Raw genomic sequence first — 15,503 nt, 5'->3', positions numbered from 1 at the left:
ACCTTTATATAATAAAGCCATGTGAGCCTCTTAGAAAGGGATCTCAAAACTGTTTTAAGAATTTGATGTATGGACTGGGTGCAGTGGCTCACGCCTGTAATCCCAGCACTTTGGGAGGCCAAGGCGGGTGGATAAATTGAGGTCAGGAGTTAGGGACCAGCCTGGCCAACATGGTGAAACCCTGTCTGTACTAAAAATACAAAAAAAATTAGCCAGATGTGGCTGGGCGCGGTGGCTCATGCCTGTAATCCCAACACCTTGGGAGGCTGAGGCCGGCGGATCACAAGGTCAGGAGATCGAGACTATCCTGGCCAACACAGTGAAACCCTGTCTCTACTAAAAATACAAAAAATTAGCCGGGCATAGTGGCAGGCGCCTGTAGGCCCAGCTGCTCGGAAGGCTGAGGCAGGAGAATGGCAGGAACCCAGGAGGCGGAGCTTGCAGTGAGCCGAGATCACTGCACGCCAGCCTGGGTGACACAGCGAGACCCTGTCTCAAAAAAAAAAAAAAAAAATTAGCTGGGCATGGTTGTGCGGACCTGTAGCCCCAGTTACTGGGGAGGCTGAGGCAGGAGAATCGCTTGAACCCAGGAGGCAGAGGTTGCAGTTAGCCAAGATTGTGCCACTGCACTCCAGCCTGGGCAAAAGAGTGAGAAACACACACACACACACACACACACACACACACACACACAGAATTTGATTTAGGTTTTGTATCAGAACTTCTGACTCATCTATTAAGACAAACACTTTGGTTTTAGTTAGGATTTGGCACAAAGCATAGATTGTTAACAATGAACCTGATGAAGCTAATTAGTATTTTGGTAGGGGTTCCATTGCCTGTGCAGAGCTGGGGAAGTTTTAGATCTAAGCCTGTATACAAAGGATCAATTGATCCTGGACCCTGTCAGGGCCAGAGGATCTTGGCTGGACAAAATAACAAAGTAAAGGAGCCTTACAGGCACCTTGTTTAAAAGACTGAGCAGTGGTTTCATCTCCTCTGAGGCTCAGGCTGGGAGGAAGAGGCTTCTGTGGCTACATTAGGCAGAACTTTCTGAGCATGAACGTGATAAGAACCACCACACAGGCTGAGCATGTGCTAAGGATACAAAAAAGCAGGAGGAAAAATTGAAAGATTAAAAAGAATATTATGTATTTTTTAAAGTGTGAAAAGTAAAATAGAGCTTTATTAGACTTCCTTACACTTGCTGTATGGATTAGTATTTTTATTTTAAATCACACATGGAGGGCACCATGTGGTTGGGCCTTTCCTGGCAGTCTTAATCCTTTTCTAACTGGATCCCTAACTAACAACAGGTTGTCCCAAGTTATGCTCTCCACAACCCTAGTCTGCCGTCACAGCATCTCCAGGGCCTATTTGAAGAGGATGCTCAGGGAACCTGGGATTTAGCCCCCAAAGTGTCATTGCCTTTTCTTGTTCCACCCCCATCTCACCAGACTGGGAGTTCCAAAGACCATCTGCAGCTGGACAGAGTTCCAAAGTCCATCTGCAGTTGTCAGCTTTCTGCCATAGACACATATCCTCCTTCTGCCCAATTTCCTTAAAGCACAGGAGCTGCAATTAGGTACTAATTTTCACAGCTGGGACATAGATGTAAGTAGTATCAGGACTTCCTTCTCTTGCAGGATCCCATGGGACTATGCTGTGTGCATAGTAGTTAAATAGACATGTCTATTAGTGCAGTTTATTTTATTTATTTATTTATTTTGAGACGGAGTCTCTCTCTGTAGCCCAGGCTGGGGTGCAGTGGCTTGATCTCGGCTCACTGCAAGCTCCACCTCCCAGGTTCATACCATTCTCCTGCCTCAGCCTCCCGAGTAGCTGGGATTACAAGTGCCCACCACCACGCCCGGCTAATTTTTTTTTTTTTTTTTTTTTTTTTTAGTAGAGATGGCGTTTCATCATGTTAGCCAGGATGGTCTCAATCTCCTGACCTCGTGATCCGCCCACCTCAGCCTCCCAAAGTGCTGGGATTACAGGTGTGAGCCACTGCACCCGGTCAGTGCAGTTTATTTTTTATTAATCAGCTCAAAATAAGCTATATAAACCTTTAGGTTTTGGGTTTTATAACTTTAGGTTTATAAAGCTTATATTGAGCTACATGTTTATATTGAACTAAAGGTTTATATTGCAGCAACAATGATTGTGCTCAGAAAAGGAATAGCTAAATGTTTAGTTTCTCTTGGAGAGCTGAGTCCCAGAAATTGTATAAAGCAACACCTTCACTTTACCAATGAGAAGCTGACATCTAGAGAAAAGAACTGATTTATTTACCTCTTCCCTCCCCAAGAGAGTATCAAAATTAATTTATACATTCAGGCTGTTGAGACTTTCAGCAGCTTGACTGGTCACCCAAAGACCAATGCTTTGAAGTGAAAGATTTGGGTAAAATGAAAAAGCCTAGGAGTGAAGAAATCTATGTTCTGGTCCTATTCTGCAGATCTTCTAACTTTCATTTAAATGGTTATTTAACTTTCCTGGGTCTCGTGCATGATGTGAGGATTGCATTTGATGCAGCTAAGGTCTCTATTCCTGCAGTTCCATGAGGCAGTATCTCTAGGTGTTGGAGTCACCTCCTAGGCTCAGGTTGCCCTGGATCTTGAGGCTTGCATCTTCTAGAACAGCAAGCAGCAGAGCTCTGCTCATTCAGACAGGCCAGAGGTAGGAATCTCTGCCCCATAAGCTTAGATACAGGAAATGGGGAGGGAGGTGGTGGTTCACAGAGATGTTCATATCTATGTAGGTACCAATTGTTCCCAGGCACATATGAAAGTCTGTTAATGAAAATGATGTATTTTAAAATTTGATTTAGAGTGTTACTAGTTCTAAAAATGTAAGAGTAAAGAGTAGTAGTTCTAAAAATGTAAAAGCTGGGTAGTGAAGAGGAACATGGGAGGATAACATGTGTAGTCTCCATTTCAGTTTAGAACTGTCTCTGTCTTGTAGATGGAAGTCAACTTCGCTAAGAACCGTAAAGATACAAACCAAACCTACAACCTTATGGGGCTGCAGGCTTTTACAGAATATGTCGTAGCTCTGCGATGTGCAGTCAAGGAGTCAAAGTTCTGGAGTGACTGGAGCCAAGAAAAAATGGGAATGACTGAGGAAGAAGGCAAGCTACTCCCTGCGATTCCCTTCCTGTCTGCTCTGGCGTAGGGCTGCTTTGGGCTAGACTTGGTGGGGTTTGTCAAGTGTCCTGGTTGGGAATCATGGAATCTCATGACCCCAGGGGCCCCCTGTACCCTCCAAGAGTGAGCCTGCACAACTTTGTGCCCCAAAGGCAAAGGGTCACATTTTAATACTCATGAGATTCTTGTACTATACATGAAAGGATATCATATCATTTGTTTTGTTTTGTTTTTGAGATGGAGTCTCGCTCTGTCACCCAGGATGGAGTGCAGTGGTGTGATCTCGGCTCACTGCCACCACCACCTCCCGGGTTCAAGAAATTCTTGTGCCTCAGACTCCCAAGTAGCTGGGATTACAGGGGCCCACCACCACGACCGGCTAATTTTTGTATTTTTTGTAGAGATGGGATATCACCATGTTGGCCAGGCTAGTCTTGAACTCCTGACCTCAGGTGATCCACCCAGCTTGGCCTCCCAAAGTGCTGGGATTACAGGCGTGAGCCACTGCGCCCCGCCAGTATCATATAATTTGAAGGTGTCCTGTGATAAATTAAAGATATATATTGTGAACCCTGGAGCTACTACTCAAAATAAAGGTGTAACTAATTAAATTTTTTTAAAAATCACATCTTTAATGACAGTGAGGAAAGGAAAGAGGCATGGATTGCAGGTTGATCAAGCGCTTACTAAGTGTCAGTATGGTCATTAAGAGCAACGCTTCCCGTCAGTGGGCTTGGCTTAAATCCCAAGCCAGGTATCTTTGGGCAAGATACCTAATCTCTCAGTCCATTCTCAGAAATTTCCTCACATTTGTTCCCCTTTTCTATATTGAAATATAATATGTAAGTTAAGTTTATAGTAGTACCTATTTTTTTAGCATTATTTTAAAGATTAAATGAAATAATGTGTTTAGCCCATAGTAGATATTCACTAACTGCTAGATTTCCTATTCTTATTATTTATCCTACTATTATTATTTTTAATCCTCCTAAGAGCACAATAAAATATGTAGAGTCATTCCCATTTTGGAAATGAGGAAACTGAGTTTCAGAGACACTAATAAATGGCTCAGGGTCACTCAGCATGTGTTACTTTTCTCAAGAGTCTTGCCCAGAGTCTGACCCTCAGTAGGTGATCAATAAATGTGTGATGAATGTATCAGTTTTCTATTGCTGCTATAACAATACAAATTTAGTGGCTTAATGCAACACAAATGTATTCTTTCATAGCTCTGGAAGTCAGATGTCCAAAATCAGCTTCACTGGGCTAAAGTAAAGATGTCAGCAGGGTTGTTTCCTTCTGAGACTCTGAGTGGAGAATCTGTTTCCTTGCCTTTTCCAGTTTCTAGTGGCTGCCTGTATTCTTTGGCTTGTGGTCCTTCCTCCATCTATAAAACTTATCCCACCATCATCACATCACCTTTCCCCACTCTTGTGTGTCAAACCTCTCTGCCTCCCTCTTATAAGGACTTTTGTGATCACAGTTAGGACCCACCTGGCTAATCCAAGATAATGTCCCCATCTCAAGATCCTTAACTTAATCACATCTGCAAAGTGCCTTTTACCATATAAGGAAACATTTACAGGTTCCAGGGATTTGGACGAGATGTTTTGGGGCCATTGTTCAGCCTAACACAGTAAATGAATGATTAATTGGATACATACCTAGTGATGGCCACACTTCTTCTTCTGAATTATGGACAAGCAATTTTAAAATGCCCACCCTTCTAACCTTCCTCTGAGGGTTTAACCTTATTTATTTATAAGGGATGTGAGTTTTAGAATATGAATTCCCCCATTGCCATGATTTCAGGCCTCATGATTTCAGGTGGTTTGGGGATACCCATATTGTAATAGAAAATGAGATTTCAGTCTCATACCCAAGTTGCAGACTAGTCTCAGATAACATCTGGGGTCAACTTCTGTGCTACCTCATCCACACAATAATGATTTATTCCTTTGGATCCTGGTTGAGTTTCCAGTATTAACACTAGTATTAACAGATGTTTGGTGCATTCACCCCTATGGTCAGATGTCTGAAACCAATTTGATGCCTTCTGAATGTTGTGTTCCCCACCAGAGATGTTCATGCAGTATCATTCAGCAAATAGTTCTCTTCCTTTGCCTCACTTTTCAGCAGGCAAGCTGATGATTAAGTGCTCCCTTGGGTGCCGTTGTGTTTTACCTAGCTCCTCCCCTGCCATGGCTGTCACTCTTCTTTCTAGTGACCTCCTGGTGCCATCGTGGCTTAGAGTCTCAAGCTCCTCACAGACCAGCCAGTCCCTTGTGTCAGTTTTCTCAGCTTGTTTTGCTGCCAAAAACAAGATTTACTATTTTATCTGATTTATTAGTTCACCTAACTTGATTTAATTAGCAAACACCAGATGCTGGTGTTACCTATGCCTTTTGCTAATTAAACCAAATCAACACTTATTTATGCAAGTCACCACTAGAGAACTTTTGCTTTTGTCCTTCTTCCTTTTTTCAGGATCCCAGAAGAAACTGATTAAAATGCACCCCCCAACCCCCAGCAAATCCTCCTTTATTGTTTTCAAATTTATAAAGCACATGTTTTCCTATTTCAATGAAATGCCACTTGTTTAATGCATACCACCTCAAACCTTTCTAATTGTTTGAAAACATGTATTCTAAGTTGAATGTGAAGCACTGCCTATTTTCTTTTGGATTTCAATATATTGATTATTAAAGTTATTTACCTATATTTAGGCAATCTACTCACTACATGATACAGATATAATTTGATTCAAATCCTGGCTTTATTTCTTAAAAACTTGTGATATTGAATACCTGCTTAATTTCTCTATGCTTCAGAAATGACAGGACTGTGGGCATTAAATGAGAAAATTCACAGAAACTGACACTTGCTAAGAGTTAGCTTTTATTATTGTTGTTCTTCAGGAGGGGTACCTGTATATGTCTAAGTGGTGGTTACTGTGGGGATACCCATATTGTAATAGAAATAGTATAGCATCAATTGTTGCTGTATTAATCCAGAGAATTGATGCCTTCGAATACATAGATATTTTGGTTGATTTGGAAAATTTTAATTTTGTTATTTTTTTTCAGAGTCCTTACTTATCCCCCTCTGATTAAACTGAAAATCCATTATCAATTTATGGTTAATGGAAAGCTGGCTATAATAACCATAGAAGACTTACATGCTAGTGAGGCAGTGGTTTCACTAACACCTGCATCTGTGGGAAGTCTATACTGAGAAGACTATTTCTCTTTGGACCATATTTGCAGGAAATAGTGACCTCGATGAAAGAAGAAAATATCCATTTAAACTCATTTGTCATTACCATCTATGAAAACAAATGACTGCCTATGGGATTTTTTTTTTTTTTTTTTTTTTGAGACAGGGTCTCACTGTGTCACCCAGTCTGAAATGTAGTGGTGAGATCTAAGCTCACTGCAGCCTCTACCACCCAGGCTCAAGTGATCCTCCCACCTCAACTTCCCGAGTAGCTGGGACTGCAGGCATGTGCCACCATGCCCGGCTAGCCTATGGGCTAAATCCAAGAAGAATTTCACTCATATTTCTAGTCAAGTGCCTGGAATGATTATTTAATAAGCAGTTTAGTTTTGCCTGTATCTGTCCTTGAGATAAATATTTAGGACTGGGTAATAATGAACAGCTTGTCTTTAGATTTTTTTTTTTCTTACTCTCAAAATTACTGGCCCTGAGTTTGACTCTCCACGTGATTGGAACAGAGAGATTCTGCATGTGAGAGATGGAGTGAATGTCCCTCTAATCTTGTGCGTTTCCTTGGAAGGTCTAATGACTTTGTAGCCCTGTACAAAGGCTGTCTTCTGTGAGGAACTTGGCCACTGCTTACATCTCACTGAAACCAGCCTGTTGCTTCCTGTCTGAGAAACTTGAGTACTGGCTGTTCTGTCTTCTGATTCAATAAAAGCTTTTGAGAAATCAGAAAACTCCTGGCAGAACTTTTGAGACAACACGTCAGCGGGATTTAGATGAAGTAATATGTAAAGTCAACACATTTCAATCTCCTTATAAACAATTCTAATAGAATTGCATTTAATACATCTCATTGGGAGATCCTGGGTCTAACAGCTAGACTGTGTTAACTAGACTTTAGCTTCTGCAAGAGTAGTTGTAGAAATGTGACTCTCCATTGAAGGCAAAACAAGTCATTAACTCAATTGTACTTGGTACATTTTCCTCATTATAAGATTGTCTTTAGTTGGAGTTCAGTAATTTTACTTTTTTTTTTTTTTTTTTTTCATTTTTTTATTTTTTGAGACATGGGTCCCTCTGTTGCCCAGGCTGGAGTACAATGGTACGATCTCGGCTCACTGCAATCTCCGCTTCCCGGGTTCAAGCGATTCTCCTGCCTCAGCCTCCCGAGTAGCTTGGATTACAGGCACATACCACCACACCCGGCTAATTTTTTATATTTTTTGGTAGAGACAGGGTTTCACCATTGGCCAGGCTGGTCTCAAACTCCTGACCTCAAGTGATCCACCTGCCTCGGCCTCCCAAAGTGGTGGGATTACAGGCATGAGCCACGGCACCCAGCCAGTAATTTTACTTTAAGATATCCAATCACCTACAATTTAAAAGATCCCTGAAGACAATCTCTTACTTCTAAAAAATAGTTTAGATCTTGGTCTGAGTGGTAGACTCATTCTTTGTGGACCTAATTACATTATCTGCAGCCATGTGACTTCCTCAAGAAAAAATTCAGAGTGCAACTACTGCAGCTTTGACTAGGGACATTTACTCTCTTCTCCAAATCGTGGGCCACTAGCCTTCTTGACATTTGTTTAGAACTCTCTGCTTTCCTCTCATGGCTAAGGTGGGTGGGTCACTCTTTAATCAGTAGCTCAGTATTTTGATATCTCAGGTGCATGTCAGGGCGTTCAACTATAAATTGCCAGTGAGCCATCTCTTGACAAAACTTGCTTGAGACAGGATATTTGAGATATACTGTCCAGAAATCAAGTGAAATGTAAATTCCTTGTTTTTTGTAAGTTTCATCCCTGTATGATTAGATCATCAGAAGCCTGTACACTTGGACTGTTGTCTCAGACTGTTGTTTACTGGAAAAAGGCATGTGTCAGGATTTATGCCCTAGCTATTTATGGAAAACAACTATGAAAAATGAGCATATATGATATTTCTGTGCTTTTGCTCTATTGGGATTGCAGACATTGGCTTTTACGTTACTCTGTGTCCTTTTTGAAAATATCCACATGATAAATTCCATTTATGATTTCAGTGTTCGTAGCCAGAAAATAGTTTCCCTTCATACGAATTTCTAGGTTTCCTTTTTATTGGGCCACAAGAAATAGGCACCTCAGTGTGATTCTTTTTTATTTTAGAAAAACCAGCATTAAATTTAGAGCTCAAGGGGGGACCTAGTGAAGCTTATTTTCTTGTTCCTTTGTCATTTAATTTTTTCTTATATTTTATAACATCTTAAGTATGTAGTTTTTTTTTTTTTTGGAAGCAGACTTGGTATAAATTGTATATACATGTATCTCCTTGTGAGTTATCTGTGTCATTCCCAGCTTTAATATATACATTATGTCTAGAGGACATGAGATAGTCACATTTGATCTAGATTTGGGTGACAAATTATATTACAGTGGGGCCTATTATGCTTTTCCTTTATCTTACGTTAAGTCATCAGACTCAAGAGCAGTTTTATTTTTTATCTTTGGTTGATTCCAGTTCCTTGACCACAAAATGAAGACATCTTTGGTCATTGCAAGGCTGCCATCCCTCCACTCCTCACCTTATTCCTACTGGCTCCCTCGAGCAAATCCTTCCCAACTGCCCAGCTGACCTTCCCTGTCTCCTTTGCAACTCCCTTCTCTCTGGGTTGAGTACCTCATTCTTGTTCCTTACAGCTCCATGTGGCCTGGAACTGTGGAGAGTCCTGAAACCAACTGAGGTGGATGGAAGAAGGCCAGTGCGGTTGTTATGGAAGGTGACCTCCCTCTGGGTTATTTTTCTCTCTCTTTCTTCCCCTTCCCTCCCTTCCCTCCCATCTCTCCCTTCCTTCCCTTCCCTCCCTTCCCTCCCTTCTTTCCCTTCCTTCCCTTCCTTCCCTCTTCCCTTCCCTCCTCTCCCTTCGCCTCCCCTCCCCTTCCCTCCCTCCCCCTCTTGCCTTCCCCTTCCCCCTCCCCTTCCCCCTCCCCTTCCCTTCTTTCCCTTCTCTTCCCTTCCCTTCCTTTCTCTCTCTCTCTCTCTCTTTCCCTCCCTCCCCCCACCCCCCTGCCTTTCTTTCTTTCTTTTTGACAGAGTCTTGCTCAATCACCCAGGCTGGAGTACATAGTGAAATCATAACTCACTGTAGCCTTTAACTCCTGGGCTCAAGTTATCCTCCCACTTCACCTTCCCAAGTAGCTGGGTAGGTGTGCCAGTACACCCAGCTAATTTAAATATATATATACATACATATATATACACATACATATATATGTGTGTCTATATATAGTAGAGGCTGGGTCTTGCTATGTTGCCCAGGCTGGTCTCGAACTCCTGGGCTCGAAAGATCCTCCCACCTTAGCCTCCCAAAGCATTGGGATTATAAGCATAAGCCACCATGCCCAGCCTGTTTCTTTATCCTATTTAAAAGCCCTTGGTCTCTTACCCTTCCAAAAACTGTGATTCTTGAAATTTTACCTCCAGAATTTCCTTCCCTAGAGGGCTTTATGATGCCCCAAATCTCACATTGGTTGGCCAGCTCAAAAAAGCCCTATGGGTCATCTTGCAGATGGCCCAAACATGACAGACCCTGGCCCCCGTCCTCTTTGGTCTGAAACATTAATGTTTGGGGAAGGTAGAAAGTGAAAGTGCAGGAGACACCATGGCCTTCTGGAGGACACTATCACTGACAAGCCTCTGCTGACTAGTCTCTGGAACCCCCCTCCCGACCCAACCGTTTAAGAAGAGCTCTGATCAGGGTCAGCTTGCTGGTGTGTCCTCTAGTCATTGGCAACATATATGGCACACGTGTGTTGAAACAGTGGGGCACAAAAACAGAAGAGGGACCACATGGTCCTTTCTAGGATGGAGGCCTGGGAGTGAGGAACAGAAGTCAGGTGGGGAATGCAGAGAAGAAAAGGAGGAAAGAGGACCTGAGAGAAGAAAGTGAGAGAAGGAGTAGAAAATGGGGGGACAAGGCAATAAACAGGAAAGGAAAAGGGCAGATGGAGAAAAAAAAAGAGTGAAAAGGTGGGGAAGAAGAAGGAGGAGAGGAGGGAGATGCCAGAATTCCTTCGTGTGCCTCCAGAATTCCCAGGAAATGCTCACGATGTTAGCTCACATTTGCTGAAGTCCAGGCAAGTTCAAAATCCTGTTGAAAATGGAGCAAGTGTCCTGCTTTGCCAGATGACATTCCAATTACCTCAGGGTTGGAGGCTCCCGCTCCATCGCCTACTCCCTCCACACCTGCAGGCTATGGGACTCCCTGGGTTGCCAAGGCTCCACCGCCACTTGGGACAACAGCCAGAGATGCTGGGGAATCCTAGAGAATCAATCCCAGATGCTGTACTGTCTTTCTCAGCCATCAAGAATGAAAACAAGTGATTTTGGCAACACGTTTTTAGGGGAGGAAAGCCAACAACCGCACTCGCCCACATGTGGTCTTAGCTACATAGCAGTGGCGAAGGGCCAAGTAGGGCAGCTTGTGAAGTAGAGAAGATGGGTTTCAGTGCCCGCCTCCTCCCCACCACTTGGTGGGTCTGGTCTTTTTTTTCCCCCTCTCACCTTCAAGAGGAAAGAACTCACTAAGAATTTGAGTTGGTTAAAAAAGAATGTACTAAAGTGCTCTAAAATTAAATAATAGTGATAGTTGCATGACTGAACATACTATTAATAAAAGCCATTGAACTCACATTGAAACAGTGAATTTTATGCAATGTGAATTATATCTCAATTTTTATTATTATTTAAAAAAGAATATGTTATTTAAAAAAGAATTGGGGCTGTAATGTCACACACCTGTAATCCCAGCACTTTGAGAGGCCATGGCGAGAGGATCACTTGAGGTCAGGAGTTCGAGACCAGCTTGGACAACATGGCAAAACCCTGTCTCTACTAAAAGTACAAAAATTAGTCGGGCATGGTGGTGCATCATGTAATCCCAGCTACTTGGGAGGCTGAGGCAGGAGGATCGCTGGAATCCAAGAGGCGGAGGTTGCAGTGAGCCAAGATCAGGCCACTGCACTCCAGCCTGGGCAACAGAGCAAGACCCTGTCTCAAAATAAATAAATAAATAAAATAAAATAAAAAAGAAAATGGTTCGTCTTTAGAAATAAAAGGCTCCTGGTCATTAGGAAGATTCTAGCTGACCTTTTATGCCAAGGCAAGTGTGAAGGAAATTCCTGAACTGGGAAGGCACTGGGACAAAGTGCCTGCTAAAGTCCCACTTGTAAGTCCTGGACTTACATTCAGGCATTCCGCTCCATCTATGTGTGTAATCAGTAACAGAAAGGGAAGCCCTATAAATTCTGGGAAATACTCACCATGCTGTCTTCTAGGCAAATACTGGTGAGTGGGCCCAAGTTCAAGGCAGAAAATAAGAGTTTAGCTTAAAGTCCTCAGGATTCCACCTTAAACTTCTCGCCAAGCATTTGGGACTGGTAGGGCAGCCCTCTTAGCTAGGACGCCTGGCTGGGGTGCCTGGTCCAGGGAAGCTGGCTTGCTTCTCAGAGGGAGAGGCATGGAAATAAAAGACTAGGGCATAGGGTGCTCTCCAACCCTTGGATACTCCAGGCAAGAGATGACTCAGGGCCAGACCAGACTTGGGATGGGCTCAGAGGGAATGTGTCAGCTTTTTAGCCCTTACTCCTCTACACAAGTAGGATGGAGGGAAAGAAACAGGCAGAAGGAAATAAGAGTGGCTTGTTTACATTGTCTTGGGCATTCTTCTAGTTTAGCCTCATGGAATTAGTCGAAATTTAGTAAATCCCCTCTTCTGGCACTTGAAGGGTTAATATCACAGCCAAGGATGTGTTATTTATCCCTGGAGAGTAATTACCTCATTGTAGTTTAGTATCTAATAGTTAGCCTTACTCCCCACCCTCACCCCCACCGCTTCTCAGTATCTCAATGCCTTTCTTTTTCTTTGTTATTGGCAATAAATTTTGTTTTCTTTGGGTTCAGAAGGCAAGAGGAGCCCCAGTCCTAGAGAAAACACTTGGCTACAACATATGGTACTTTCCAGAAAATAACACTAACCTCACAGAGACAGTGAACACCACTAACCAGCAGCTTGAACTGCATCTGGGAGGCGAGAGCTATTGGGTGTCTATGATTTCTTATAATTCTCTTGGGAAGTCTCCAGTGACCACCCTGAGGATTCCAGCTATTCAGGAAAAGTGTAAGTAGAGCATCAGCTTCTTCCTTAGGTGACTGGTCCCATCGACTGGCCAAGGAGCAGTCCCTGTGCTATCAAGGGTGGCTGTTTCTCTTGAGTCAAAACGAAAATGGAGTGGGGCCTTTTATGTGGTGGTGAAGCAATGAGAATTTGCTGGTAATTAATGAACCACTTGAAGTCATGTTCCTTTGGAACAAAGCCCGTGTTAAAAATCAGAAACCTTTTAAATTACAGAATAGAAAGCCATCCGCCTAGAAGTTCTGTGTGCAGCTTTGATTTGTTCTGGTCTGGGTGAATGTAAGCTGGGTCGAGTCCCGTGAAACTGTCCTATTTGTCACATCTGTCCTCTGTGACCGAAGCTGCTCTTGAACTCTTCTCCCCACAGATGGGGACTCACCACATCCCCATCGCTGGTTTAATGCTTGCTGTCCTGTTTTCTTCCTTTTCCCCTTCCATTTGTCACTGTGGAAAAATTCTAGTGTTTATACTTGCCAATAAATTGTTCATTACACTTTTGGTTGAGTAGTTTTTGACATATTACTGCTCCCAGGCAAACTCATATTTATCCTGTTTTGGAATAAAAAAACTTTCATTCAAAGAATTGCAAACAATAGATTTCCTCTTTTCTCTCTTATTTTTCTCTTTCAAACTTAGTGCTATCCCTTATTCTATAAATTATTTATTTTACGACCTTTTTCTTCCCCAATAGGATGTAAGTGTCGTGAGGGCAGGGATTTTTTGTCGATTTTTCCTTTCTTTTTTTTTTTTTTTTTTTGAGAAGGAGTCTTGCTCTGTCACCAGGCTGGAGTGCAGTGGCTGGATCTCAGCTCACTGCAAGCTCCGCCTCCCGGGTTTACGCCATTCTCCTGCCTCAGCCTCCCGAGTAGCTGGGACCACAGGCGCCCACCACCTCGCCCAGCTAGTTTTTTTTTTTTGTATTTTTTAGTAGAGACAGGGTTTCACCATGTTAGCCAGGATGGTCTCGATCTCCTGACCTCGTGATCCGCCCGTCTCGGCCTCCCAAAGTGCTGGGATTACAGGCTTGAGCCACTGCGCCCGGCCTCCTTTCTTTTTTTTTTAACCTAATTCCCAACACTTAAAATAGCATAGAGCTATTTTAATCCCGGCTTCTTCAGGCCAGGATTTGTGGGCAAGTCATTTTTTTAAAAAACACGCCTCCAGGGAGATGAGAAAAGGAAGCTGCGGAAGCAGGCCAGGACGCAGCAGGGGCTGAGATGAAGGTGGGCTTTCAGGGCTGCCAAAACAAAGCACTGCAGACCGGGGGGCTTCAAACAACAGAACTTTATTGTCTCATGGTCCTGGAGGCCAGAAATCCCAAATCAAGGTGGTGGCTGGCCATGCTCCCTAAAGTCTCTAGGGGAGAATCCTTCCTTACCCCTTCCAGCTTGTAGTGGCCCCAGGTATTCATCAGCTTGTGGTAGCTCCAGTAACTCCCATAAATCCAATCTCTGCTTCAGTCTTCACATGGCTAGCTTCTTGTGTGTCTGTTTCCATGCCCAGATTTCTCTTTTCTTTTTTTTTTTTTTTTTTTTTTTTTTTTTTTTTTTTTTTTTTTTTTTTTGAGACGGAGTCTCGCTCTGTCGCCCAGGCTGGAGTGCAGTGGCCGGATCTCAGCTCAATGCAAGATCCGCCTCCCGGTGTTACGCCATTCTCCTGCCTCAGCCTCCCAAGTAGCTGGGACTACAGGCACCCGCCAACTCGCCCGGCTAGTTTTTTGTATTTTTTAGTAGAGACGGGGTTTCGCCGTGTTAGCCAGGATGGTCTCGATCTCCTGACCTCGCGATCCACCCATCTCGGCCTCCCAAAGTGCTGGGATTACAGGCTTGAGCCACCGCGCCCGGCCCAGATTTCTCTTTTCTTATAAAGGGCCCACTGTCTTAACTAATTACATCTGCAGTGGCCTATTTCCAAATATGGTCACATTCTGTGGCACTGGGGATATACTTTGGGGGGATACAATTCAACCCATACAGGTACAATCTGAGATAAAAGCCCCAGGGAGGGGGGTTCCCACTGGATCTTGCAGGGGACTCTAGAGTGTAAATGACATCTCATAGTCATCCCAGTCAAGCAAAACACACGCACACAGTAAGAAGGAAGCTGAGTGGGTCTGGGTGGAGCACCAACATTGGCTGCTAGAAGAGTCTAGTTACATCTCCAAGGCTCCAGCAGGGAATTTCAGCCAGGACTGGCTGGGGACGCTTCCAGGTGGTGAGCAGGGGAAGGCTGGAAGGAGAAACTCAGAGCCCTAGGGTTAGGTGGGGTCGATCTCCAGCCTCTGTGCTTCTAGCCCCGGCCTCTGCTCCTTCTGTGGCTTCACATTTCCTCCATGCCTCAGTTGTCCTTCTCAGAGTTACCTTTTCAGGTTGACAAATTACCTGGCCTTGCTGCTAGGACTAGCCCCTGGAGTGTCTCATAAGGGCCCTGTTTGGGAAAAGGATCCGTCTACTGTGGCTTACAAGAACGAGACTCCTAAATATACACACAGCCTGCTGGGGTTTGTTGCCAAGGAACAGCAGGATGCAGGACCCCCGGTCCCCACCCCAGATTCCTACATGTGGCCTAGGCTTCCAGCTTCAAAAGGCTTTTGGGGTTTTTTTTTTTGCAGGACACTTTTGTGCCCACATCCAGGATCATCTCTGGCATTCATTGAAACACTCTTCCCAGCTGGGCACAGTGGCTCATGCCTGTAATCCCAGCACTTTGGGAGACCGACTGAGTTGGGCAGATCACTTGAGGTCAGGAGTTTGAGACCAGCCTGGCCAACATGGTGAAACCCCATCTCTACTAAAAATACAAAAAATTAGCCGGGTGTGTTAGCATGCACCTATAGTCCCAGCTACTCGGGAGGCTGAGGCACAAGAATCACTTGAACCCAGGAGGTGGAGGTTGCAGTGAGCCAAGATCACACCACTGCACTCCAACCTGGGTGACAGGGCGAGACTCTGCCTCAAAAA

General features: G+C 43.8%; 1 protein-coding gene across 1 annotated transcript in view; it reads left to right on the top strand.

The window, feature by feature from the left end:
* The window catches only part of IL31RA (interleukin 31 receptor A), a 72,405-nt gene that overhangs the window by 39,656 nt on the left and 17,246 nt on the right, over positions 1 to 15,503 (top strand). The window contains exons 6-8 of the mRNA XM_030927045.1: positions 2,968 to 3,133; positions 9,050 to 9,129; positions 12,312 to 12,528. Of these exons, the coding sequence (XP_030782905.1) occupies positions 2,968 to 3,133; positions 9,050 to 9,129; positions 12,312 to 12,528 (463 nt within the window). The remainder of the gene's footprint in view (positions 1 to 2,967; positions 3,134 to 9,049; positions 9,130 to 12,311; positions 12,529 to 15,503) is intronic.

This window comes from Rhinopithecus roxellana, chromosome 3, assembly GCF_007565055.1.
Source record: "Rhinopithecus roxellana isolate Shanxi Qingling chromosome 3, ASM756505v1, whole genome shotgun sequence".
NCBI classification, from domain to species: Eukaryota; Metazoa; Chordata; class Mammalia; order Primates; family Cercopithecidae; genus Rhinopithecus; species Rhinopithecus roxellana.
This window is presented reverse-complemented; position numbering and strand designations above follow the sequence as displayed.